This window comes from Rana temporaria, chromosome 9 (genome assembly GCF_905171775.1).
Source record: "Rana temporaria chromosome 9, aRanTem1.1, whole genome shotgun sequence".
Classification (NCBI taxonomy): domain Eukaryota; kingdom Metazoa; phylum Chordata; class Amphibia; order Anura; family Ranidae; genus Rana; species Rana temporaria.
Window position 1 is genome coordinate 69,637,680 of NC_053497.1, and position 24,965 is coordinate 69,662,644.

General features: G+C 41.5%; 1 protein-coding gene across 1 annotated transcript in view; it reads left to right on the forward strand.

Annotated features, from left to right (window-relative positions):
- The window catches only part of LOC120913635 (integrator complex subunit 6-like), a 146,498-nt gene that overhangs the window by 59,657 nt on the left and 61,876 nt on the right, over positions 1-24,965 (forward strand). Inside the window, 4 exon segments of the mRNA XM_040323736.1 lie at positions 11,586-11,675; positions 12,403-12,586; positions 17,544-17,672; positions 21,690-21,853. Of these exon segments, the coding sequence (XP_040179670.1) occupies positions 11,586-11,675; positions 12,403-12,586; positions 17,544-17,672; positions 21,690-21,853 (567 nt within the window).

The following is a 24,965-nucleotide window of genomic DNA, read 5'->3' on the forward strand; positions in this document are numbered from 1 at the left end:
ACTCTTAGGAGAGGAGAGATTTCATCTAACATCCTGTTCTGGTTATCGTTTTCCTGGTGATTTGCTGTGGGGATCGGCCACATTGAAAGCAATGGGAGGCTGCCGGCTTTTGCAGCTATCGTAGCCACTTGCATGTAATTGCTATGCGGCCATTATTTGCAACTTATTGGCCCTGGATGTGAACAGTCTGCATCCAGGTGCCATCACTCACAGGTGAAGCATAACAATTACATAAGAGATGGCAGCCTCCCATTGCCTTCAATGGGGCTGCCTCCTGCAGCCAATCACCGGGACCTCCCGCTGGGGTTCTCACATTTACGAGCTGTTGGGCCAATACTATAAAAGCTTTAATTTTATAAAATGTAAATTGGGCAAAGACAACATACTAAAAATCACCTTTTTAATAACTCAAAGCCAAACTCCAGGAAAAAAAGTGGCACCATAAATACTTGTTTAGATCTGGCTGGCCTTTTGCAGATGGAGCTTTCGTTTGTCCTCATTACCACTCCCCATTAGTTTAGGGAAAAAAGTATTTGATCCCCTGCTGATTTTTTACGTTTGCCCACTGACAAGAAATGATCTGCCTATAATTTTAATGGTAGGTTTATTTTAACAGTGAGAGACAGAATAACAAAAAAAGTCAGAAAAACGCATTTAAAAAAAGTTTTAAATGGATTTGAATTTTAATGAGTAAAATAAGTATTTGACCCTTTTTGCAAAACATGATTTGGTACTTGGTGACAAAACCCTTGTTGGCAATCAGAGGTCAGACGTTTCTTGTAGTTGGCCACCAGGTTTGCACACATCTCAGGAGGGATTTTGTCCCACTCCTCTTTGCAGATCCTCTCTAAGTCATTAAAGCAAAACTTTTTTCCATGTTGTTGTTGCTGGTCTCCTTACCTTCACCAACTATGCTATCCATGTTCTTCTGAGCTCTGTAGTTCCTTTGTAGTAGCCTGCTGATTTTGTTGAAAAAACGTGTTTGCCCTGTGGTTTCTGGTTTGTAAGACAGCTGGCTGCTTTTCCTCATGTATCATTCAGCCAGCGGTCTTCGCACCTTCCACCAGTAGTTCTGTAGAGTGAGCAGGGAGGTAATACAAATATAGTGGGCAGAGGGGTCTAGCAGTGCCATGTCTGTGCCGTCCATGGAGGAGGTGTACTTCTCCTTCTCTGCTCCCTGACATATGTGAAATAGCAATCGCTGTAACTAGGGTTGTCCCGATACCACTTTTTTAGGACCGAGTACAAGTACCGATACTTTTTTTCATGTAGTCGCCGATACCGAATACCGATACTTTTTTTAAATGTCATGTGACAGTTTTCAAACCACAATACAGACTAAGGATATTTTCTTTAGAATTATGAAGAACTCTAACTCAAGACATTATAAAAGAATAAAAATGAGTAAAAATGAATAAAAATGTTTTATTTGCTTGTCACGCAGTAGTAAAAAACTCAAAGAATTTTCATAGAACATGTTGATAAATACAAAAAAAGTATTCTATTTAGGTATCGGGAGCATTTGCGCGAGTACGAGTACTCCCGCAAATACTCGGTATCGGTCCCGATACCGATACTAGTATCGGTATCTGGACAACCCTAGCTGTAACGTCCCGACGACCGGCATTGTAATTGACAGAACACTCTTCCAATTAGAGCTGCACAAATAATCGTGATCTCGATTCAACCCCCTTGACGATCTCCATTGAAGATTCTTATATAACAAGTGGAGAGACTTATCTGCTTACTCAGCTGTCAAAAGAAAATATCGGGCAGTCTGCCAAGATTTTAACAACATGACACCGAGGCGTTAGAAAAGTCCTGCAAGCAGCATCTTTGGAGCAGCTTTTGAGCGCTAAAAAAAGCGCTTTAAAAAAACGCCCCTCTCCATTAAAATAAATTGAAAATGCTATGAAAACGCCTGAAAAGTGCCCATACTCCGCCCTGAGCTGTAGAAAAGTCACATGATCCGACAAAATATTAAACATGCAAGCAGAAAAGAGAACCTCTACAACAGTAATACAATTGTGAGAAGATCAAAATGCCAAAAAAAAGAATCCTATCCCATAAAAAAAGTTTTGAAGTAAAACACACTACTGGATTTACTTTCCAATACATTGCTTGTTTTACATGATCACACAAAGGATAAAGATGCAAGCAGTAACCTAGCATGCAGAACAGCACCAGTTGTGGGGATGGTCACATAATCGCACTGAAGTGTAGGATGCTGTGTAATCAGGAAATCCTGTTTGTAGAGGAGTATAGGAGCAAGATGGAGCTTGTCAGAGACCAGCAAGCAGAAGAAATGTCAGAAAACTTGCCCAGAAGGAGACAATATGAACCAGAGGAGTTTATCAACACCACAAGGGGTTTCCCTGAACTACGGGATCTCAAAAACGATCAATTTGCAAATAGAATCAAGAAAAGAAAACGCTGGAACATTGTGGCACAGAGGCACATACCCGAATGGGAAAAGCGAATCCATGAACAAAAAACAACAAACGTGAGTACCAGAACTGCAGAACATCCCACTTCCACTAGTCCCAAATCCCTAATCCTAATTCCGCTCCCATAGTCCCAAACCCAGAACCCTAATAACACTCCCAATAGTCACAAATTCCTAACCCTAATCCCACTGCCAATAGTCCCAAATCCCTAACCCTGCTTTCACTAGTCCCAAATCCCTAACCCTGCTTTCACTAGTCCCAAATCCCTAACCCTGCTTTCACTAGTCCCAAATCCCTAACCCTGCTTTCACTAGTCCCAAATCCCTAACCCTACTTTCACTAGTCCCAAATCCCTAACCCTGCTTTCACTAGTCCCAAATCCCTAACCCTGCTTCCACTAGTCCCAAATCCCTAACCCTGCTTTCACTAGTCCCAAATCCCTAACCCTGCTTCCACTAGTACCAAATCCTTAACCCTAATCCCACTCCCAATAGTCCCAAATGCCTAACCCTAACCCCACTTCCACTAGTCCCAAATCCCTAACCCTAATCCCGCTTCCACTAGTCCCAAATCCGTAACCCTAATCCCACTTCCACTAGTCCCTAATCCTGCTTCCACTAGTCCCAAATCCCTAACCCTAATCCCACTAGTCCCAAATCCCTAACCCTGCTTCCACTAGTACCAAATCCTTAACCCTAATTCCACACCCAATAGTCACAAATGCCTAACCCCACTTCCACTAGTCCCAAATCTCTAACCCCGCTTCCACTAGTCCCAAATCCCTAACCCTAATCCCGCTTCCACTAGTCCCAAATCCGTAACCCTAATCCCACTTCCACTAGTCCCAAATCCGTAACCCTAATCCTGCTTCCACTAGTCCCAAATTCCTAACCCCACTCCCAATAGTCCCAAATCCATAACCCTGACCCTAATCACACTTCCACTAGTCTCAAATCCCTAACCCTAATCCCACTTCCACTAGTTCCAAATCCAGAACCGTAACCACATTCAGTATTGATGTTTGAAATGTATTATATAAATAAAAGAAAACAAATTTACGTTTATTATGTTGCATGACAAAAATAATCACACAATATACAGTATGTAATACACTCAAAATACTATATACTCCAAAAGAGACAGAACGAATTAAAAATAAAATGCATGTAAAAATAGATTCAATAATGAATTGTAGACATGTGCACAACAAAAAATTTCGTTTTTTTTTTTGTCTCGTCTCGTTCCGTAGATTCGTAATTTCGTAAGACGCAAGTTTTCCTATTCAGACCCGTTCGTATTTTCATAATAGTTTTATTTTCGTTCATACTGAATGATTCGTAATTCTGTCTAATATTCGTTGATTCGTAATTTTGTTAGATAATTTTTGTTTATTCGGTACACTATTCGTAATTTAGTAATTGTTAAGCCTCATACACACGGGCGGACTTTTTGCCAAAAAACTTCAAACTGAGCAAGTTTTCCAAAAAATCAGACGCTCCATCGGACAAACTTTTTCGGTTTTCATCGGACAAAAGTTCGCTCTGCAAACGGACAAAGTTTTCAGCAACAAAAGTCCAAAGGTGCAAAGTCCGACCGTATATGCCAGGGATATGTAATTAGCGGACCTCCAGCTGTTGCGGAACTACAGGTCCCATGAGGCATAGCAAGATTCTGACAGCCACAAGCATGACACCCAGCGACAGAGGCATGATTGGACTTGTAGTTTTGCAACAGCTGGAGGTCCGCTAATTGCATATCCCTGGGGGCGTGCCCGGCCAACTCCCTTCAGACAAAAATCCACGGAAAAGTTTGTTTGTGTACGAGGCTTTACACTGTCCAATGTGACTCAGCACAAAAGGGATAAACTGATTGGCTAAGACAGGGGTCGACAATGTCCGGGCGCCAGGTTGCAATTGCGACAAGAAATTGTGACCTGGCTCCCGCCGGTAATTGAGGCCGCGAAGCCGTGCCCTCAATTACCGGCCGCTGCGGGCCTGCCGCGATCCCGCGGCGGAGGAGGTGGGGGCGCACGGAGGCACAGGATCCTGTGTCTCAGTGCGCCTCCACCTCCCCCGCTGCGCGATCGTGGCGGGTCCGCGACAGCCGGTAATTGAGGCCGCGGCCTTATGAAGTCCCAAGTTCCTTCTGTGAGCTGGCGCCATCTGGTGGAGGCTGTTGGCATTACATGGCATTACATTACATTACATGGCATTACATTGTTTAACTAAACAGCAATTCTAATGTGTGTAATTTTTCTCTATTTTCACTGCCATCTCCTTCCCTCTAATTAGAACCCCCAAACATTATATATATTTTTTATTCTAACACCCTAGAGAATAAAATAGAGATCGTTGCAATACTTTCTGTAACGCCGTACTTGCGCAGCGGTCTTACAAGCACACTTTTTTTGGAAAAAAATACACTTTTTTAAATTAAAAAATAAGACAACCGTAAACTTATCCCAATTTTTTTTTATATTCGTGAAAGATAATGTTACGCTGAGTAAATTAATATCCCAACATGTCATGCTTCAAAATTGCGTCTGCTCGTGGAATGCAGACAAACTTTTACCCTTTAAAATCTCCATAGGCGACGTTTAAAAAAAACTACAGGTTGCATGTTTTGAGTTACAGAGGAGTTCTAGAGCTAGAATTATTGCTCTCGCTCTAACGATTGCGGCGATACCTCACGTGTGGTTTGAATACCGTTTACATATGCGGGCGCTACTCACGTATGTGTTCGCTTCTGCGCGCGAGCTCGTCGGGACGGGGCACATTTTCTGGCTCCTAACTTTTTTAGCTGGCTCCTAGATTCCAAAAAAATGTGTCAAACCCTGGGCTAAGATATTAAGTATGATACATCACTGACTAACTACACAGCCCAGTGCCCATTCGAAAGTACAATTCGAGTACACAAATTTACGAACAGACAAACGGGTTTACAACAATACGAACATACGAATGAAAATACGAATATACGAAATTACGAACAGACGAAGGATTTAAAATACGGAATGCAAATCGTTCGTTATAGATGTCATTTTCGTTCTTTTTCTGTTTCGGTGTTTCGTATTTTAGTACGTTTGTCCAATCGTACGTTCGTATTTTCGCTTGTTCGTTATTTTGCTTATTCGGAATTTTCATATTTTAGTACTTTTAGCTATTCGGATGTTTGAATTGATCCGAATGCACGAATACTAACAAATTTGTTCCGAACGGAATCGCACATGTCTGATGAATTGTTCTAAGCATTTACAAAATGTAACTAAACAAAAAACTATTTAATTGTTATAAACATTGTCGCATTAATGTAACAGTGGAACTTTATTTAAATATAATAACTTTATTACAAACCAATTGCTATTATATTTAAATATTTTTATTAATTAACATTAATAAAAGATAATGGTTTTATTTGTGGATTAAAGAAAGGATTATATCATATCACCCTGCCAACTAAGTTCACTGGCAGGGCTCATGAAATCGGCAAATTTATCACTTATTGTGAAACCAACTGTCACGTACATGAACAAACTCAGTGGGTTCTAAAATGTCCTCAAAATTCACACCGTCTTTCTCCCATACCAAATTATGTAGCACACACGCTGCTTTTATTACTTTAGTTGCATTTTCTATTTTAAAATTGATTGGTTTATGGAAAATTTGCCATTTGTTGGCAAGTATTCCAAAAGCACATTCTACTAGCCTGCGTGCCCGGCAGAGACGGTAATTGAATATTCTTTTCCAGGAGTCGAGATTCCTCTGTATGGTTTCATTAATAGGGAACGCCTCATCAGCCACAAACACATAAGGCATATCGATTGTCTGTGCCCGGTAATGATTTATTCTCAGGTTAATCTAATTTCTCTTATCGTCCATGGACGGACACAGCTCCTTAAATCTTGACAAGTGGGTTATGTTCCCTGTTTACAGGAGAGGACTAGGCAGAAACACGTTAGATAATTAAATACATGTTACTTTAACAGAGTTGAACAGCCCCGCCCAGGGGGCGGTCCCTCCAGACATAACCCTCCTCCCTGCAGTATGCAGCTTCAGTTTCGTTCTGCCTAGCAAAGGAGAAGGACATATTGCTCCCTTTGGGCCCAGCGCTCTGAGGAAAAAAAAATATTTATTTTTTTCTTGAAAGAATCTTCTATCAACTGTTGCCTGAGAGATTTAATGAGCTGTGTTCGTCCATGGACGAAAAGAGAAAATAGGATTTTTTTTGTACTCGCCGTAAAATCCTTTTCTCTGACATCCATGGACGGACAAAGCACCCACCCCTTCTTTTTAGGTTTGTACTGCTTGTTACGAACGGAGGCGGCAGACTGCAGGGAGGAGGGTTATGTCTAGAGGGACCGCCCCCTGGGCGGGGCTGTTTAACTCTGTTAAAGTAACATGTATTTGATTATCTAACATGTTTCTGCCTAGTCCTCTCCTGTAAACAGGGAACATCACCCACTTGTCAAGATTTAAGGAGCTGTGTCCGTCCATGGACGTCAGAGAAAAGGATTTTACGATGAGTACAAAAAATCTTATTATCTTTGTAACTAGTCGCTTTCCAAACTTAGAATTTTGGAAAACAGTTGAGTCGGCACAACTACCAAATGCACTGATATTAACATATAGGAATTTGTAGTTTGCATCCACTACAGCCATAAGAAGGACTGAAAAATACTTTTTGTAATTAAAAAATCGGCTTCCACTGTGACAGTGTTTTTTATAAGTCTAATATGTTTTGCATCAATAGCTCCCAGGCAGTTAGGAAAGTTTTTTTTTTTTTTTTTCCAGAAGCGATCGGCAACATCTTTCCACTTCTCTTTATTTGGTAATGGCATGAATTCTTTCTTTAGATTCCATATAGCATTACACTTTAGCTTCACAATCTCACTAATGGTCGATATTCATAGTGTGTGTGTGTGTGTGTATGTATGTATGTAATATAGATTGTTTTTTTTTTTGTTTCTTTTTATATATATATTTTTTTTCAGTACAGAATGCAACATGGATTCTGAAACGGAGGAGCATGATGCTGAGCAGCAGAGTATGTGCCTGATGCTCCAGGTTCAATTTTCCCAGAGGAAACCAGGCAGTCCTGTGGCTATTGTACTTGAGACAGCAAGAAATACAAAAAAAAAACAAACAGCAACAATGCGAAGAATTTGTTGATGTTGTAAAGTAAATGTTGGCTGCACATAATAAAGAGCTTGGCGACAGTGCAGCCTTTACTAGAAGTCTTACAACTCTGATAGATACAGTCGAGAAACAATGGCAATGTTATATGCAAAGTGATATTCTAAAGGTCATTGAGTATTATCAATCTAAAATTCTGAATCCTGTAGACCAGACTTTAATGTCCCAAACATTCCTATATATTCGAATCATGATACTAGAAACATTCAATTTCCTGGCACTTCTAATAACCAATATCATGCTCCCTCTTCTATACAGTACCCAGGTCCAACAATGTATTCAAACATACCTCCTCCCACCTATTACACTGCCCATGTCCAGTGCTTTAAGTGGGCCAAAAGAGGTGCCGGTACTCTATTAGGCGCCGGTGCTCCCCCCCCCAATACTGAACATGAAAATATATATATTTTACAAACCCTCTCTTAGACGAAACCTAACATTTTGATTTTGCTGCTAAAATTACATAAACCAGCTGATGATGTCAGAAACTAAAAAAAGAGAAGATAAAATGGGCACAAAGCATGACAAGGGACAGACACCACAGAAAATAGATAGAAGTGTATACATATCAGTCTGTGAGCTTGCACATGGACTGCTCAGAGTGACTGATGAATAACATCCATTATTCTATCTATTTTCTGTGGTGTCTGTCCCTTGTCATGCTTTGTGCCCATTTTATCTTCTCTTTTTTTAGTTTCTGACATCATCAGCTGGTTTATGTAATTTTAGCAGAAAATGCACCAATATATTGCAAACCATAGCAGCTATGGTTTGCAATATATTGGTGCATTTTCTGCTAAAATTACATAAACCAGCTGATGATGTCAGAAACTAAAAAAAGAGAAGATAAAATGGGCACAAAGCATGACAAGGGACAGACACCACAGAAAATAGATAGAATAATGGATGTTATTCATCAGTCACTCTGAGCAGTCCATGTGCAAGCTTGCAACAATAATCATACAATGAACATCTTCCTACTTTTCAAGACGGTTTAAAATAAACATAAAAGGAAAATAACAGGGCAAGTCTGCATGGCTGTCTGAAACGAGCCATGAGAAATTGATAGGAGAAGTGTATACATATCAGTCTGTGAGCAGCCATAGGTAGCAACAAAACACTCACCAGTACTCTGTACTTCAGAAGTTCAGATCCAAAGCAAAGTCCAGTGTTTTTCACTTTGCTGCACCATCCTGACTCCTAGGAGGGCCAGTCACCCGCTCACATTCACCACGCCGCACTGATCGCTCCTCACAGGCGCGCGGAAAGGAGTTGACGTCACCTAACGTGAGGTCAACTCCCTGCCTGCGCCTGCACATACGGCTCAAGCCGTACTCTACACACGGCCCGCCCCCCTCCACTAGCTGATGGCCGGCCCAGCCAATGACATTATGGAGGAGAGAGACGGCGCGCGATGTAATTCGCCCAGCGCCGGCCAGCCACTACAATGCTGTAGCTAGCTCTCCGCTGCGTTCCGGTACCAGAAACCCACGTACTGGGCGCACGGAGAGGTGCTAGTACTCTCCAGGGCCATTTTTGGAAGTGGCGGTACTGAGTACCGCCGCGTTCCGGCCCACTTAAAGCACTGCCCATGTCCCAATATGTAGGGCACAACCAAACCTCCCTCTCGAGAGGAGTGCCATTCCACCCCTCCCTTATATCATGATTTGTAATGTTATATTTTTTATTTATTACTATTTCATTGTTATAAAGTTTTTACTTTGTTAATATGGTTTAGATTTAAAACAGAATACATATTTTTCAATATTAATGTTATGTTATTGTAGTATAATAGTTAATTTCAGTGTTTATTATCAGTTTTTACAGTTTAATTAAAATATTTGAATAAAATAAATATTTGTTTTTGGAATTATGTTTTTATTTTAATTTTTTATATACTATATGAATTGGTCTACTTAAATACAACATTATAAACTTACCTTAGTGTTAAAAGCAAACGTTCACATGGAGGTATTGCCTCTCTGTAGTTGGTATTATTATGTCTCAGTAAGACAGGTGACAACATATCAAGAAGAAAGTCAAATCTGGGACAGAAAATAGGTAGTATGATTTATAGGGTTAGGGATTTGGGACTAGTAGAAGCAGGGTCATGGTTAGGGATTTGGGACTAGTGGGAGCAGGATTTGGGACTAATGGGTGCGGGATTAGGGATTTGGGACTAGTGAGTGCGGGATTAGGGATTTGGGACTAGTGGGAGCGGGGTTAGGGATTTGGGACTAGTGGGAGCGGGGTTAGGGATTTGGGACTGGTGGGAGCGGGATTTGGGACTAGTGGGAGCGGGATTAGGGATTTGGGACTAGTGGGAGCGGGATTTGGGACTAGTGGGAATCGCCGGATGAAAATGCCGATATCTGAACGATGCCTCTAGCTGCAGGCATCGTTCAGATATCCCCACACAAAGTCAAGGATGTCATATGGCGGCCTGGGGGCGCAAAGTGGTTAAGCCAGCCATTGACAGTTCGAACCTCAGCAGGGACAGGCCAAGATTGGAACCTCAGCCGATTCAGCATGGACTGGTCAAGATTTGAAGCATGTATGGGCAGGCTGAATGTACCAAGTTGATCGATGAACTTGGAATACAGACACCCTGTCGGATTTTACTTGCGATTTTCACTAGCAATATTCACAGTTTTCTCCAAGTGGGGAAACCTCCCCACACCTGGACAGCACAATGGCTCTGTTGGAGGTATTTCCCCCATCGACACTGACTGTGCTAATTGGGGAATCAAGCAATTTTCTTTCCTGCAACCCATGGCTGCAGTAAAGAAAATTGCTACATCTATGGCCGGCTTAAGATACAGGGGATAATTTTTCAGATGAATACTTAACATATTGTTAATGAACTGATGGTATTCAGTTCTGCAAGCTTTGTTTCTTATGCCCCCACCGAGGTTCCCCATCTTTCCCTTACTTTTTTTTTTCTTCTTTCTCTTCCCTTGTCCCCCTTTCTTACTGTTACTTTTCTTCTTTTTCTCCCCTTTTTAGACCCTTAAGTATGTCCACCCTTTGTCTAAAAATGGCCAAAAATACCTTTAGGTATGCACCGACCATATGATGCAACTTTTTTTTTTGAGCTGAGCGGGATACCCGCTTTTTGAAAAGGGTCATCGCTTGACTTTACATTACAAATGATACGTGCCTGTAGGTGATCTAATCCCCTCAGTATGTACATGTGAGCCATGTTCCTGCAAATATTTTTCTACACATGGTTCTGTTTTTTCCCAAAGTTGAATATGACCCTGAGTTGTTCATCACGATTTATCACCAAATTGACATGGGGTATTTAGTTTGGTTAGTTACAATTAACCTCTGTTATTTTCATGTCTCCGCTGATGGTTGGGGGTGATTTACTAATCTGGTGCAGCTCTGCATAGAAACCAGCCAGCTTCCTGATTTTTTATCGTCAAAGCCTAATTGAACAAGATTAAGGTTGATTGGCTACCATGCACAGCTGCACCAGGTTTTGAGTGCTCCAGTTTTAGTAAATCTCCCCCTGCCGTGTTACTAATTATAGCTTGCAGTAACACTGGCTGCTTGTGTCATAGCTGTCTTTTTTGGTATCTGGTATATGCTTATGATTGCACTTTTATAGTAAATACTTAAACCACCTAACAAGATTATAACTGCATTCCTTAAAATAACACAATGGTTTAATCTCATTTGGGTTCCCCTTTAATTGGCTCTTTTATTTTAAAATAATATTTTTTTGAGGTAGTGCAACACATTTTTCGTTTTTCAATATTGAATGTATCCTGCAGACTGGAAGTGTTCCTTTAAATATAGGGGTTGCCTGACTGTAGCTGTTTAGTGCTTGTTTGTATATAAAATGACATAAGTGTGTGGCTGGTTATATCTGCCTGTAGAAATTGTTCTAATTTATTGGTTTGTGTTCGTAATCTAATTTTTTTTTTTAAATGTCTTTAAGGGAAGAAATCCGTTCTTTTTGGAGCCTTCCATTTTAATCACCATCACAGATGGCAACAAGCTGACAATTCCTTCAGGAGTTCAGGAAGAGGTGAGTTCTTTGCACTGACAAGTTTAATTTAAATCTGAACTCCATCTTTTCATACGCTTTACATAGTTCTGCCCCAAACGAATTATGTCTCTCACTAACATGTGAGGCCGCTGGATGTGCAATTTAAACTGTATGTAGTTGCAGCTACATACAGCATACTGCACTTGGTTACAGGTTTGAGCCGGGACTTCCAGTCTCATACCCGGAACACAATAAAGTCTATCGTAATTGTGCTCAGCCATTCAGAGAAAGTGGTATATTCTAGCAATGAATACAAATCTTCCTCTGATTGGCTGAGTCAGAGAGGCAGGCTGACATCACAACTTCTAACCGACCATTTAGAGGAAGCTTTGTATTCACTGATAGAATACATTGCTTACTCTAAATGACTGAGCAGCTCTGTGATGGACTCTGTTCCAGGCATAAGACAGGAAGGTTTTGGCTCAAACCCAGAACACAGTGCCGTATGTAGCAGCAGCTACATACAGTTTATACCGCTCATCCAGCAGCCTCACATGTCCGTGAGGGACATAGTTTGGGCCAAGCTGGCCCAAACAAACTATGTAAAGTATATGAAAATATGGAGCTCTGTGTATTTAATTCTATAATCCATCTTGCTAGATTTCACACAGGCTGAGCCAGGTCCTGCTGGAACAAATTTTTTATTGTTTGTTTACCTGTGTTTTTTTTTTTTTTTTTTTCTTGTAACCTCTTTCTCTCTTTAAAGCTCCATCTTCCCCTAAACTCTCCATTGCCGGGAAGCGAACTCACTAAAGAGCCATTCCGGTGGGATCAGAGGCTATTTGCACTTGCACTTCGCCTTCCTGGGACTTTGTCTGTGGAGCCTGAGCAGCTCGGCAGTGTTCCATCTGATGAGTCCGCCATTACACAGATGTGTGAAGTCACAGGAGGTAAGATATCTGTGCCTATAGGTAAAGTGCAAATTACTGCAACCTGGCAGAAGAGAATCTCCTCAGACTTGCGTTCCTAAAGCTTATTCTTCCTTTTCTGCCTATTTAGCACACATCCTTTTGTGCTTTTTTTGTTTGTAATTTATAAAAGTTCTCTTCAATTAGGATTGATTAAAAGAGACTTCCGTTCAAATATATCATAGAAGGGGGGCAGCATTTGTGTAAAGCTATACTTAAAGATAAAGTGAGCTTTTTTTTCCCCTTCTTTCTTCCCTGTAGGGTAAAGGCATAATGTGCTAGTATTCATTGCATACTAGCACATTATGTGACACTTACCTGAAATCAAAGCCCGCGTCCCAGCTGCAGGCCGCATACATCTTAGCCTGTCTTCCGGGGCAACGGACCCTGGCTGTGTGACTGGCCAGAGTCGCGAAACCTCACTCCACGCATGCGTGCGGGAGCCGCCAGTCACAGCACACGCTCCTGAAGAAATGGCATGGGTGGCCGTTTTTCAGAGCACATGCGCCGATGACATCAATAGCACAGTATTTGATAAATTATGGAGGAAGTCCTTATCCCTGTGTTTTGACCTCCTGGCCCCCATGGAACAAGTGGCCTACCTGACTAAGACAGACTTTTCTGCAACTGTGTCACAATTTATGGGACAACTAGCGGCTTTAATACAGCCATCAGGGCTCAAAAGCATCAGGCCCCTTCTCAACCTCCACCACCTCTACTGCGTTCGGAAAGGTGAAATGCCTCCTTTTGAAGATGCAGACATTAAGGGGAATGAAGAGGACCTGGAAGCGATGTTAAAGGAAGCTGTAGAAGATTTCTCACTGGCTTTTATACACTGGATGCTATAGCTTCAAACCGTATACTTGCCATTGTTGATATGCTCACTTGTACGGTGTGCAAAAGCCTTGGGGGGCAGATGTCTGTTGCAGTTTACCTTTCTACAAGTCCCAGACCTGTGGGTTCAATTGATGGTTTCAAAATGGTTCAAGACTTCACCCCTCACTGTTTTCTCTCTCAAATTTACCAAAAATTGCCCAAGGACAGACAGATTTGCAGAAAGCCATAAACCATCTTGTGTCTCATGGAGTGGTCATTCCAGTACCTCTTTAGGACAGGCTTCAAGGATTCTGTTCAAACCTGTTTATTTTACCAGACCCCAACAGGGGTATTTGTGTTAGCCTGCACCTAAAATCCCTAAACAAGTACCTTCAAGTTCCAAAGTTTCATAGGGGATCAGTTAGGTCAGTTAGCAACTTATGGGGAGAATACTTGGCATCCTTAGGTATTCGAGATACTTGTCTGCTTGATCCTATTTACCCACCCCATCACAGCTCTTTCTGAGCTTTTGCAGTAGGAGACAAACTCTTCCGTTTGGTAACAGTGTATAGGCCAAATTGCAATGCGACAGAGTATTCACAAAGGGGGTTTCATCCCTTTTTTGCGTTCAGAAAGTGGTTGTAAGGTCAGAATGAAAAAGAGAAATCACAGCTCTAGGATACTAATCAGAAAGTCTCCTCACCTGATCCAAAGCCACGGGTGCTGGCAATGCATGGAATGATGCAAAATGAAGGAAAAACGTTCTGGACAGCCGCACTCCAAAAATAAATTTATTTTATTCTAAAAGCAAAAAACACACACAAAGCATGCCACAGCAAGCAGGGTAAAAAGCTGATGCGTTTCACACTAAACTTTAGTGCTTATTCGTGAGCTATGAATAAGCACTAAAGTTTGGGGTGAAACGCGTCAGATTTTTACCCCGCTTGCTGTGGCATGCTTTTTGTGTGTTTTTTGATTTTAGAATAAAAGCAATTTATTTTTGGAGTGCGGCTGTCCAGAACAGTTTTCCTTCATTTTGCATGGTTTTAAGGTCAGAAGGTTTTTTATCTTGATGCATTCTATGCATTAAAATAAAAAAACTGTGTGCAGCAGCCCCAAATATTTAACAGATCCCCATCTCTGTCCAGTGGTGTCCACGAGTATTGGCCATCCGGGACTCTTCCTTCTGATTGGCTGAGATGCACAAACGACGACTCCTTACAAACAGAGGGAGACAACAGGAAGTGAGAGGAAATCTACCCCTAGAAATTCACTCCTGTAAGAGTTATTATGGGGAAAAGGGTGTCTCCTCTGATGCTTCATCACCAAGGCTTGTTCCCACAACTCAAAATTTTCAAAATCCAATTGTCATTGGAACAGAAAGTGAGGTGAAATCTCCTGAATGGAGCACAGACCGCAAAACAAAAATGTTACAGGGGAGTTAACCCTTCCCTAAGCTATCCATAAAGCTTAATTGATTTTTTGACTGGAGCTACACTTAAAATATTTACCTGTTCCGACTTACAAATAGATTCAACTTAAGAACAAACCTACAGACCCTATCTTGTTTGTAACTCAGGGACCGCCTGTATACACAAATAAAATTGCAACTAAAAAAATAATGTGCACAGGAACTCTTCAGATACTTCAGAGTTTTGGTTGGGTAATCAACTTTCAAAAATTCACTCTTCAACCTTTGCCTGTAATACTTGAGCCACATTCTAGACACGGCCCAAGCTAAAGTTTTTCTTCCAGAAAAAAAAATAGTCCCTCTCTCGGCTCTCATCCTCTGTCTTAAGGTCTCATGTGAGAATCTCCGTGAGAGTTCTGGGCCTCATGGTAACCTCCTTTTTTTGAGGCTGTCCAATTCGCCTAATTTCATTCAAAGCCTGTCATCTTGTTGGCATGGAACAGACACGCTCTGTTTCTTTATCTCTATACTTCTTTCTAGCCAAGCAAGGATCTCCCTAGCTTGGTGGATTTCCAACCTAGCCTTGACAATGGGGAAGTATTTTCCATTTTCATTTTGGTCCATTTTACTGGAGGACCCTCAGTTGCGACATACCATCCCAGAAAAACCTAAATTCTCATAAAGAAAAGCCAGAAATATCAAAAATCTCATAGCTCCCAGCTAATTTAAACCCCCTCCTAGTGCCCCGACACCCACCATGTGTGCCATTTCCTTGGTTGGTATGTTTCAGTGTCGAAAGGCACAGTGCCTGACATGTAAGCATGTCAACCACGGGCAAAAGACATTTATAATTCAATGCAAAACCTACTCCATTCCCAGTTTTTTCAATTGCTCGACAGAATTTGTCGTGTACTGCCTTATTTGTCCGTGTGGTCTCCACTATGTCCGAAGAACCATACGTACTCTAAGGAAAAGGTTTGGTGAACATCGCCGTCTGGTGGAGGTTGGAAAAGACTTGCATAGTGTACCCCAACATTTCTTCACTCATCATGAACAATCCTCTGAAGGCCACAGGGTATGGATCATTGAGTCCATTCCGGACACTTTCCCACTGGCAGAGCGTTTCAAACGTCTCTGCCAGAGGGGAAACTTTCTGGATTTACACTTTGGATACCCTCTTGCCTGGGGGCCTCAACGAGGAAATAGAGGTGAACACTCTGATCTGACATGCCCCCCCTACTACATACAGAACTGTTAAATTTTTTGTCAAACGTTACATATATAGACGTATTCATGGAAATGTCCATCTTTACATACATATATTAATTATGACGCGCGGCGGGGAACACACAGCTATTCAAATGAAAGCTGTTATGTATGTTCCCCGGGCGCTGATGAACTAGACGCAGAGGCTACAGCAGTGACCAGCAGCAGGTCAGCTTTAATCATATATAAATATAATAGGCCTAACTTTATCTATGGGAGCAGGACAATGTGTGTGAGTGATATAATATAATGTTTAAATTGCACACCATTCTTCCACTTTTGTTTTCACTTTTATTTTTTTTTCAAACAATACAGCAGTGTGCTGCAATCGGCAGCTCCAAGAACGGATAGCCAGGGACAAGCAAATGCTGTGCTTTGGGAAACCCCCAAAGCAAAAACTTCAAATTACCACCCATAAAACAAAAGGGGGGGGGCAGCTATTTTCTTGCAGTTAATCAGTGTGCCATAATAACTCATCCATCAGGGTTCATTGGGCAAATGATTTTCACAGCAGATGCAGTGTCAGTCAGAATCGTTCATGCCCTGCAAGACCAGAGCCTGACTAAGCTGTTATTCGCTGGGGAATGCAGGCCCAGCAGCTTTCCTATTTAGTGCCCTGCAGGTGCTGTGCATTTGGGGACATACGGCTGCATTTGGGGACCAATGGATACATTTTTAAAAAAGTATCGGTATTCGGTATCGGCGAGTACATGGAAAAAAAGTATCGGTACTTGTACTCCGTCCTAAAAAAGTGGTATCGGGACAACCCTACTTATTACACTTAGAGTGGCGCCATTGTGTTTTCCTCTTCTGCCTTCAGATTCGCTTCCAATCTTCACTAGGCTGTCTGCAAGTGTTTTATTATGAACTCAAAGGACTATATCAACAGTCTAAAGTTTTAATTAGCTCTCATGAGCTCACCTGTTTTTGTTTTAGCTGTGTTTCCACTGCTGCTGGTGCTAGCGCTTACTCCCTCTTATGTGTGGTTAAAGTTGGTACTGTCAGTCCACAGGATTATAAAACACCCTGTTACACTGGCCCTACCGTTCCCTGAAGAAGCCCAATCTGATTGGGCAAAACATGTTAGATTAATCAACACTTTGGTTGTGACGTCACCGTTCACGGCAGCTGCCTCAGGTCACATACATGCTATGGACATTAAACAGCTCAGAATTTTGTTTTGAGTAGCATAAAGACGTTTTTCCTCTTGCAACTGCTGAAAGCATGCTTCTCCTCCCCTCCCTCCTGCTGACATTCAGCGGCTGCAGGAGGAAAGTCTTCTTTATGCTATTCAAAACAAATTCAAAGTTCTGAGCTATTTAATCTCATTCTGGCCTGCGACCGTTTGCAAAATCACTTAAGTGGTTCTCACTCTTCAAATTGTGCAGCAGATCATGCAGGGTGAATGTAGAAGAACATTCCTTTTTACAAAGTTGTATTTTCCAGGTCGTTCATACTGTGTCAGGACACAGAGGATGTTGAACCAATGTTTGGAATCTCTTGCTCAGAAGGTTCAGAGTGGAGTTGTAATAAACTTTGAGAAGACTGGCCCTGACCCTGTTCCAAATGTGGAAGGTACATATATCACCTATGCATTTTTTCGATTTTACTATTCCTCTTTTGCACTGTTTCTCTCTGTAGCGGTATCCATGTTGTCAGGGGAGCAGGGCTTTGTAGGGCTTTGTAAGGCTTGCCCCCCTCTGGGAACTGGTGGGGGAATAGTCGAGAAGCAACAAGAGGTGCAGAAAACACAGATCCACAAAATGGATTAATCAGAAGCAGGATGATGTAGGCACAGCCAATCTTCGGGTACAGATTACTTTACATCAAAGAACAGTCAGAAAAAGCAGTGATATCACCAAATCTCCGCCACAGCTTACCTGAGACTAGCAGAGGCAGCAGTGCCTTTAAATATTGTGCTGGTTTAGGCAAAAGTCCACTGCTATTTTTATGATTTGTTTTTGGATAAGTACAATCAAATTAGCTTGGGGTTGCCCAGCAGACTCGATATTTCTGTACAAAAAAGAAAATGAGGCAGGCCCAGGATATGTAATAACTGGAAAAGAAGATTCGGTTACACGGCCCCCAAAAGATAACGAACTAATCGTTTTTTATTTCTGCTTTTCTCAGAGTGTAACTAACGGTTGGTTTTGCCATGTATGTGTAGAACGATTACCAAAGTGGCATTTTATTTTTTCATAATATTTTTATTTGTAAAATACTTTACATGCAATGAACAACTACAGAAGGTTAGAACCCAAAGGCATGGTCAGGGAAAAAGCGTAAAGTTACATTTAGCCAGTTGTGTAAAAGCAATAATGACTGAATATAGAAATCGGTTATTTTTTTTATTCCTTTAGGTTTCACACATACTTAACATTTTTGGTATTGAAGTAGTATCCAACATTTTGTACCTGTGTTTTTCCTTCAGAAGTTTAGACAACATGGCACCTGCCTCAGATACCTTATCAAATACCTTATCAAAAATAACTTGAGTGGATGTGTGCAGCAGGTTGTGTATCATATAAAGCACTTGTGTGTTTTTTTTTTCTTTAAATAAAAGCAGGCTATTTGTCCCTGTATAGATGGCCCCTGCTAGTGTTTTTTTTTTTTATAACCTTTGAATTAACAATACGGTTCTGCGCCCTTATTTATTTAGCATTTCTGCATCAAAGTGTATACTGGTTGTTTGTAACATGTATGTATCTGTGGAAACACATGAGAACATGCATTGATGAGTGGGCACAAGAATGCACAATTGCATGTGCTCTGTATACATTCGGCATCCAGCTGTTATTCAATTGTGATTGCCTGACAAAGCATTGCTGCAAAAATATTTATTGCCAGCAGGTGGAGAGAGGAAGAGACACTTAGAAACTCTGACTGAACACTTTGTTGACATTCAAGAGGGAGGGGTTTCAGTTAGAGGGTTGAGACCAGGGCAGGACTTAGGGTGGTGGGGGCCCCTGGGCTTGAGTGTTGATTAAGGGGCCCCTGGAGCCGAGAAGCGGGGGGGGGGTCCCACCGAGATCGAAGCAGGGGCGGATCCAGAGTCTAATCTAATTTCTGCAGGCAATTTGTAGGGGCAATGGTTGGTGTTGGCACTTCAATCATCACGGCACCGTGGTTAATATGGTGTCAGGATGATTGAAGCAGGGGAGGACAGGGTGGTTGCAGCCAGGTGGAGGGGAGGACAGGGGGGTTGAAGCCAGGTGGAGGGGAGGGCAAGGTGGTGCAGAAACTGACTGGAAACTGACTGCATGGTGTAAACTAGAGCCATTGGAATACGTGGAAAACACTGTGCATGCATTTTGTGCAGAACAAAAGCACACGGAACTGCGTCTGGTGTGAACTGGCCCTTAAAGTGGAACTACACCCACATTTTTTTCAAAAGGTTTAACGGTTTGACTTGAATGATAATTGTTGATGTCAAGCAATGGACTGGTGTCATAGCTGAAAATATGTACAGCACCATGACAACAGCAGATAAAACAGAGGCCAGGATGGCAGCTTTCCTGGCTGTAAAGCATAGGAGGGTTTAGTTGCACTTTTTAATTTGTTGGTCAAGTCCATCTAAATCTGCCAGGTAATCTTAATTAATTTCTCCCCAGAGTGACAATGCTGTTGTCCAAATGTGTCTCTGTTGCTGCTCCATTCAGAGTGGAGACGCCTCATAAATTTAGGGCAAAAATGTATTTTGCTACATGTTTTTGTAAAAAAAAAAAAAAAATCCCAGTAAGTGTAAATTGATTGGTTTACGCAAACGTTATAGCGTCTACAAACTATGGGATGTATTTATGAAATCTATATATATATATATATATATATATATATATACACAAAATTATACTAGTAATGATGGCAATCGGTGACTTGTAGCAGGTATGCAATACAGATGCTCCTCGTTTAATGACTTACCTGTTTAACCACTTAAGGACGAGCCTCTTTTTGACACTTCTTGTTTACAAGTTATGATCATTTTTTTTTTTGCTAGAAAATTACTTATAACCCCCAAACATTATATATTTTTTCTAACACCATAGAGGATAAAATGGTGGTTGTTGCAATACTTCCTGTCACACAGTATTTGCGCAGCGGTCTTAAAAGTGCACTTTTTTGTGGAAAAAAATTGACTCTTTTGAATTAAAAAAGACGACCGTAAAGTTATCCCTGGTTTTCTTTTCTATTGTGAGGGATCATGTTACACCGAGCAAATTGATACCCAACGTGTCACTAATCAAAATTGCACCTGCTTGCGGAATGGCGACAAACTTTTACCCTTAAAAATCTCCATAGGCGATGTTTAAAAATGTCCATAGGTTACCAGTTTTGAGTTAGAGGAGGTCTAGAATTATTGCGCTCTCTCTCTACCGATCGCAGCGATATCTCACATGTGTGGTTTGAACACCGTTTTAATTTGCAGGCGCTACTCATGTATGCGTTTGCTTCTGCGAGTGAGCTCGTCTGGATGGGGTGCTTTCAATTTTTCTTTCCGATTTATTAAACTCTTTGACAAAACTGTCTTTTTAAAAAAAAAAAAGCATGAGGGGACCTCTTAAATATGAGATCTGGGGTCAAAAAGACCTCAGATCTCATATTTACACTAAAATACGATAAAACAAAGGGAAAAAAGTCACTTGGTTGGGAAATTAAGAAAAAGATTCTCCTTTAAGAGCTATGGGCGAAAGTGAAGTTTGGCGTCACTTCCGCCCTTCTATGCTATGGGGCTATCTTCCCCCTCACTCAGCAGCCAGGCATCCATGGGAAAGGATGTGATCGTCTCTGCCGCTACCGGCACCTCTCCTGCCATCGATAAGTGATTTTGCAGCGAATCCACCGCAGAAACCACTTATATCTTCAAGAGCAACACACAGCATTCCCGAAAATACCGGGGTTAGGGCAGATCGCTGCTGCCATCACAACGACCACTCGGACTTACGACCAGCTCTCCTGACCCGAGCGATGCACTGTACATCATTGTATTGTACAGTACGGAATTTTTGTTTATAATTTTGTGTTCCGCACTAATGCAAATTAAAACAATGTTATTGATCTGGAGTTTTGTGTTTTACACCTTTTTTACAGAGTACAGCACAGTAGTTTAGAATTGAATGAATTATCACAGCAGAAGAGGCCCGCCGGCAGCACGTGTGTGCCCCCTATAGGCAAAAGTGCAGGATCATGTATATGTGCGTGATCCTGCGCACAGCTTCCGCCCTGTAGCAGTAAAAGTGCAATAGGGCGGTCAGCAAGTGGTTTAAAATTCAACAAATACCAAAAAACAAAAGCATCTACCACATTTTAAGGCTTGGGTAAATGACAATATATTAAATATTTGTTTTGAGGTTTATTACTGATTTAAGACTTCCAGAAATGCACCATGCTTTAGTTGCATGCAAAACGGCAAGTCCTTTATATCCATAGCATTTTGATCCCCAGCAAGTCTGAGAACTTTACTGCTGTAAGAAAATGGGTGCCTAAACCTGACTTTAGAACTTTTTGCCATGTTCAAAAACGAATAAATAAATGTTGCCACCTTTATTTAATAAGATTGGCCAAAACATTTTTTTACTCTTTTATTCATTTTTGTAGATGGACCGACAGATTCCCTGAGGCCAGTTAATTCTTTTGCCCCACAAGCCTGGCATAGCTGTCACAAACTTATTTACGTGCGACCTAATCCAAAAACTGGCGTTCCCCTTGGTCACTGGCCAATTCCTGAGTCCTTCTGGCCTGATCAGAACTCTCCAACACTGGTAAGTTCATCTTCTGGGTGCAAGTAGCAGTTGACTGTGTGTTCCAGCATTGCTTAATTCAGCATTAACTTGCCAAGCTATTTTACAAGTGCAAGAGATGCCAACCGTTTTTAGGAGAACAAGTATTATGTTGCATTGCAGGTTAAAAAAATGCAGATCTTCATGTTAGGAGTTTATACTTCACTGTTGTTTTTTTTTTTTTTTTTTCATTTAAAATTTTAAGATGCTATACCAGAAAAATATCTATTTTGCATATCCAGTGCTAAAAACATAAAGTAAAGCTTTAAGTACACAACAAAAGAAAAAAATATTTTTCCCTCCTAGATCATGCAGACTCCAGAAGGTCATGTGACTGACCAACTGCCCCTTGGACATGTGCCTATAAAATAGCTGTGTGTCCCAAACGCACTGTCATTATTGATGTGTGTATCATAACATCAGTATTTCTGTTAGAATTTTTTTTTTATTTCCTATTATCCAAAGCTTTTTTGGCCATACTTTTGTTCTGGATCACAGGAGTGCACTTGTGGTCTCCTGTGACCCAAAATCCGCTGACCGTGGATATCACATAGCCGATCCAGGCTCTGGAAGCATCCTGACAATGTCAAGATCCACCCAGATGCCTGACAAGCAACTGGGTCAGCCTTTCAGTGCGCCACTAAGTCCTGCCCTCTCCACAGCCTGGCACTCCAGTAAGCACGGGAGGGGCAGAGAACCGGAAACTTGGTTATCTGCTCAGTGAAGGCCAAAAGTTGAGCGATCGGTGGTCACGTAATCACTCAGTCCAGCTTAGAGCCGGTGGAGGACCAAACCTGCAGCAATGTTGGGTTTTTGGTTTTCTTTTCTTTACTATGCCCACACGCAAGGATTTATTTTTCCCTAACAAATTCTTTGGTTTGAGCATGTATTCAGGATATATGTCAGTCAGGGCTCATTCACATCACGTGCGGTGCAGGAATGCATGCAATATTGCTAGTCTTCCCACAATGCACAAAAATGTCCTGCCCTTTTTCATACAACACCCCTATCTAGCATAGCTAGCATGCGCTTGTTTGCACCCTCCAAAATGCATGGTATTACAGTACCGTGTGTTTTGCGTGGCACAATTTTAACAATCGCACTGCTACTTTTTTTTAAGTAATTTTGAAAGAAATGGGTTTCCCTAAAACATGATGGGCGTTAACACACAAAAAAAGCATGCACTCTGACGCACCTCCTGGTGTGAATAAAGCTTTGGAGGTTAAAAATGACTAAACTTTTGAAATGCACCTCCGTCATACATTTACATTTTCCCCTGTGCTTTAACACATTAAAACACTGCAAGTACTGGAGATAATCTGTTGGTCTGACAGAAATACTTGGCTCCTTATTTCTGTTGTAGGCTGATGGCACAAAGCTTTTCTTGTGGTGAGTGTTGTCAGCCTATCGAAGTATCTTTTTCTAAACTATTCCTCTCCCAACCAGATCTTTGCAACATAATGGTTAATCATTCGGTAATCCAGGATAAGAACTAGAAGGGCTGAAGAGGCTCTTTAAGATAAGAGGAAGAGTGTGCACAGGGCAGCTCTGAATTTCTTACAAGATCAACAGGGTTATCTTAATCGTACAGTATAGGACACATGCAGAGTATTCATGCACCATTGGTTATAAGTGGGTACCTTTTTGAGTGATTGGGCACAGGCAAAGCTTTAGGCTAGGTTCACACTGGTGTGAATTTTCCCTCCATTTTCACAGAAAATTTTCTAAGCAGCTGTTCGGCGGTTAGATCCGGTTCAGCGGTTAGATTTTAGATCTGGTTCAGATGGAGCTGCACGATTAATCGCGAAAAGATCGCAATCTCGATTACATGCAAAAGAACCGCGATTCTCATTTTTCCCAGAATCGTGCAGCTCTAGGTTCAGATGCATATTTTTGGAGCCGACGGCCACCGGTGTCTTTAACATTAGCTGGTTGTTAAAGAGCAAGCCGGGAAGCTGGTTGCTGCATCCTTAACAATGGAGGACTCGTCAAGTGTCAGCGGGGTTCCCACTGACAGCTGAATGTAAAAAATAAAAAAAATTCCGGCAATAATGAAATCATGAAAAAAATGGAGTGGGCCTCTTTCCCACAACCCTGGCTGGACACCCCCCTCCCCTGAGCCATACCAGATTCCCCCCCAATGTGAATGTACTCATTTACCACAAAAGTGTCAAGAAATAAAAACAGTTTTTGTCAATTCCTTTATTAAAAATAAAAAAGCTCCGCTCGCGCCCGAGAGAGAAAAACTATTGCGGGCTGACGTAATTCAGACTCTGGCCTATATTAGACTTTATAGACTCAAAATGGGAAACCCAAAAAATATAAATGCACAGATAAAATATAGACATAACTGCTTCCACATGATTCTGATGGCAGATTAAAGACAACCACTGCGAGGCAGGGCCCTGCTCAGGACAGCAGGGTAGTGCAGAGATCTACAGTGCCTTGCAAAAGTATTCACCCCCCTTGGCTTTTTACCTATTTTGTTACATTACAGCCTTTAGTTCAATGTTTTTTTAATCTGAATTATATGTGATGGATCAGAACACAATAGTCGGTTGGTGAAGTAAAATTAAAAAATATATACATACAACTATTTTTCAGAAATAAAAAAAAATGATAATTGGCATGTGCGTATGTATTCACCCCCTTTGTTATGAAGCCCATAAAAATAATGTCTACCTGTGTGCAATCTAAGTATCACATGATCTGTCTTTACATATACACACCTTTTGAAAGGCCCCAGTGGCTGCAACATTTAAGCAAGAGGCACCACTAACCAAACACTTCCATGAAGACCAAGGAACCCTCCAAACAAGTAAGGGACAATGTTATGTACAAGTCAGGGTTAGGTTAGAAACGAATATCCAAATCTTTGATCCATAGGAGCACCTTCAAATCTATCATAACCAAATGAAAAGAACATGGCACAACAGCAAACCTGCCAAGAGACGGCCGCAGACCAAAACTCACAGACCGGGCATGGGCAAGGAGGGCATTAATCAGAGGCAGCACAGAGACCTAAGGTAACCCGGGAGGAGCTGCAGAGTTCCACAGCAATAAGCCGTATGCTCGATAGAGTTGGGCTTTATGG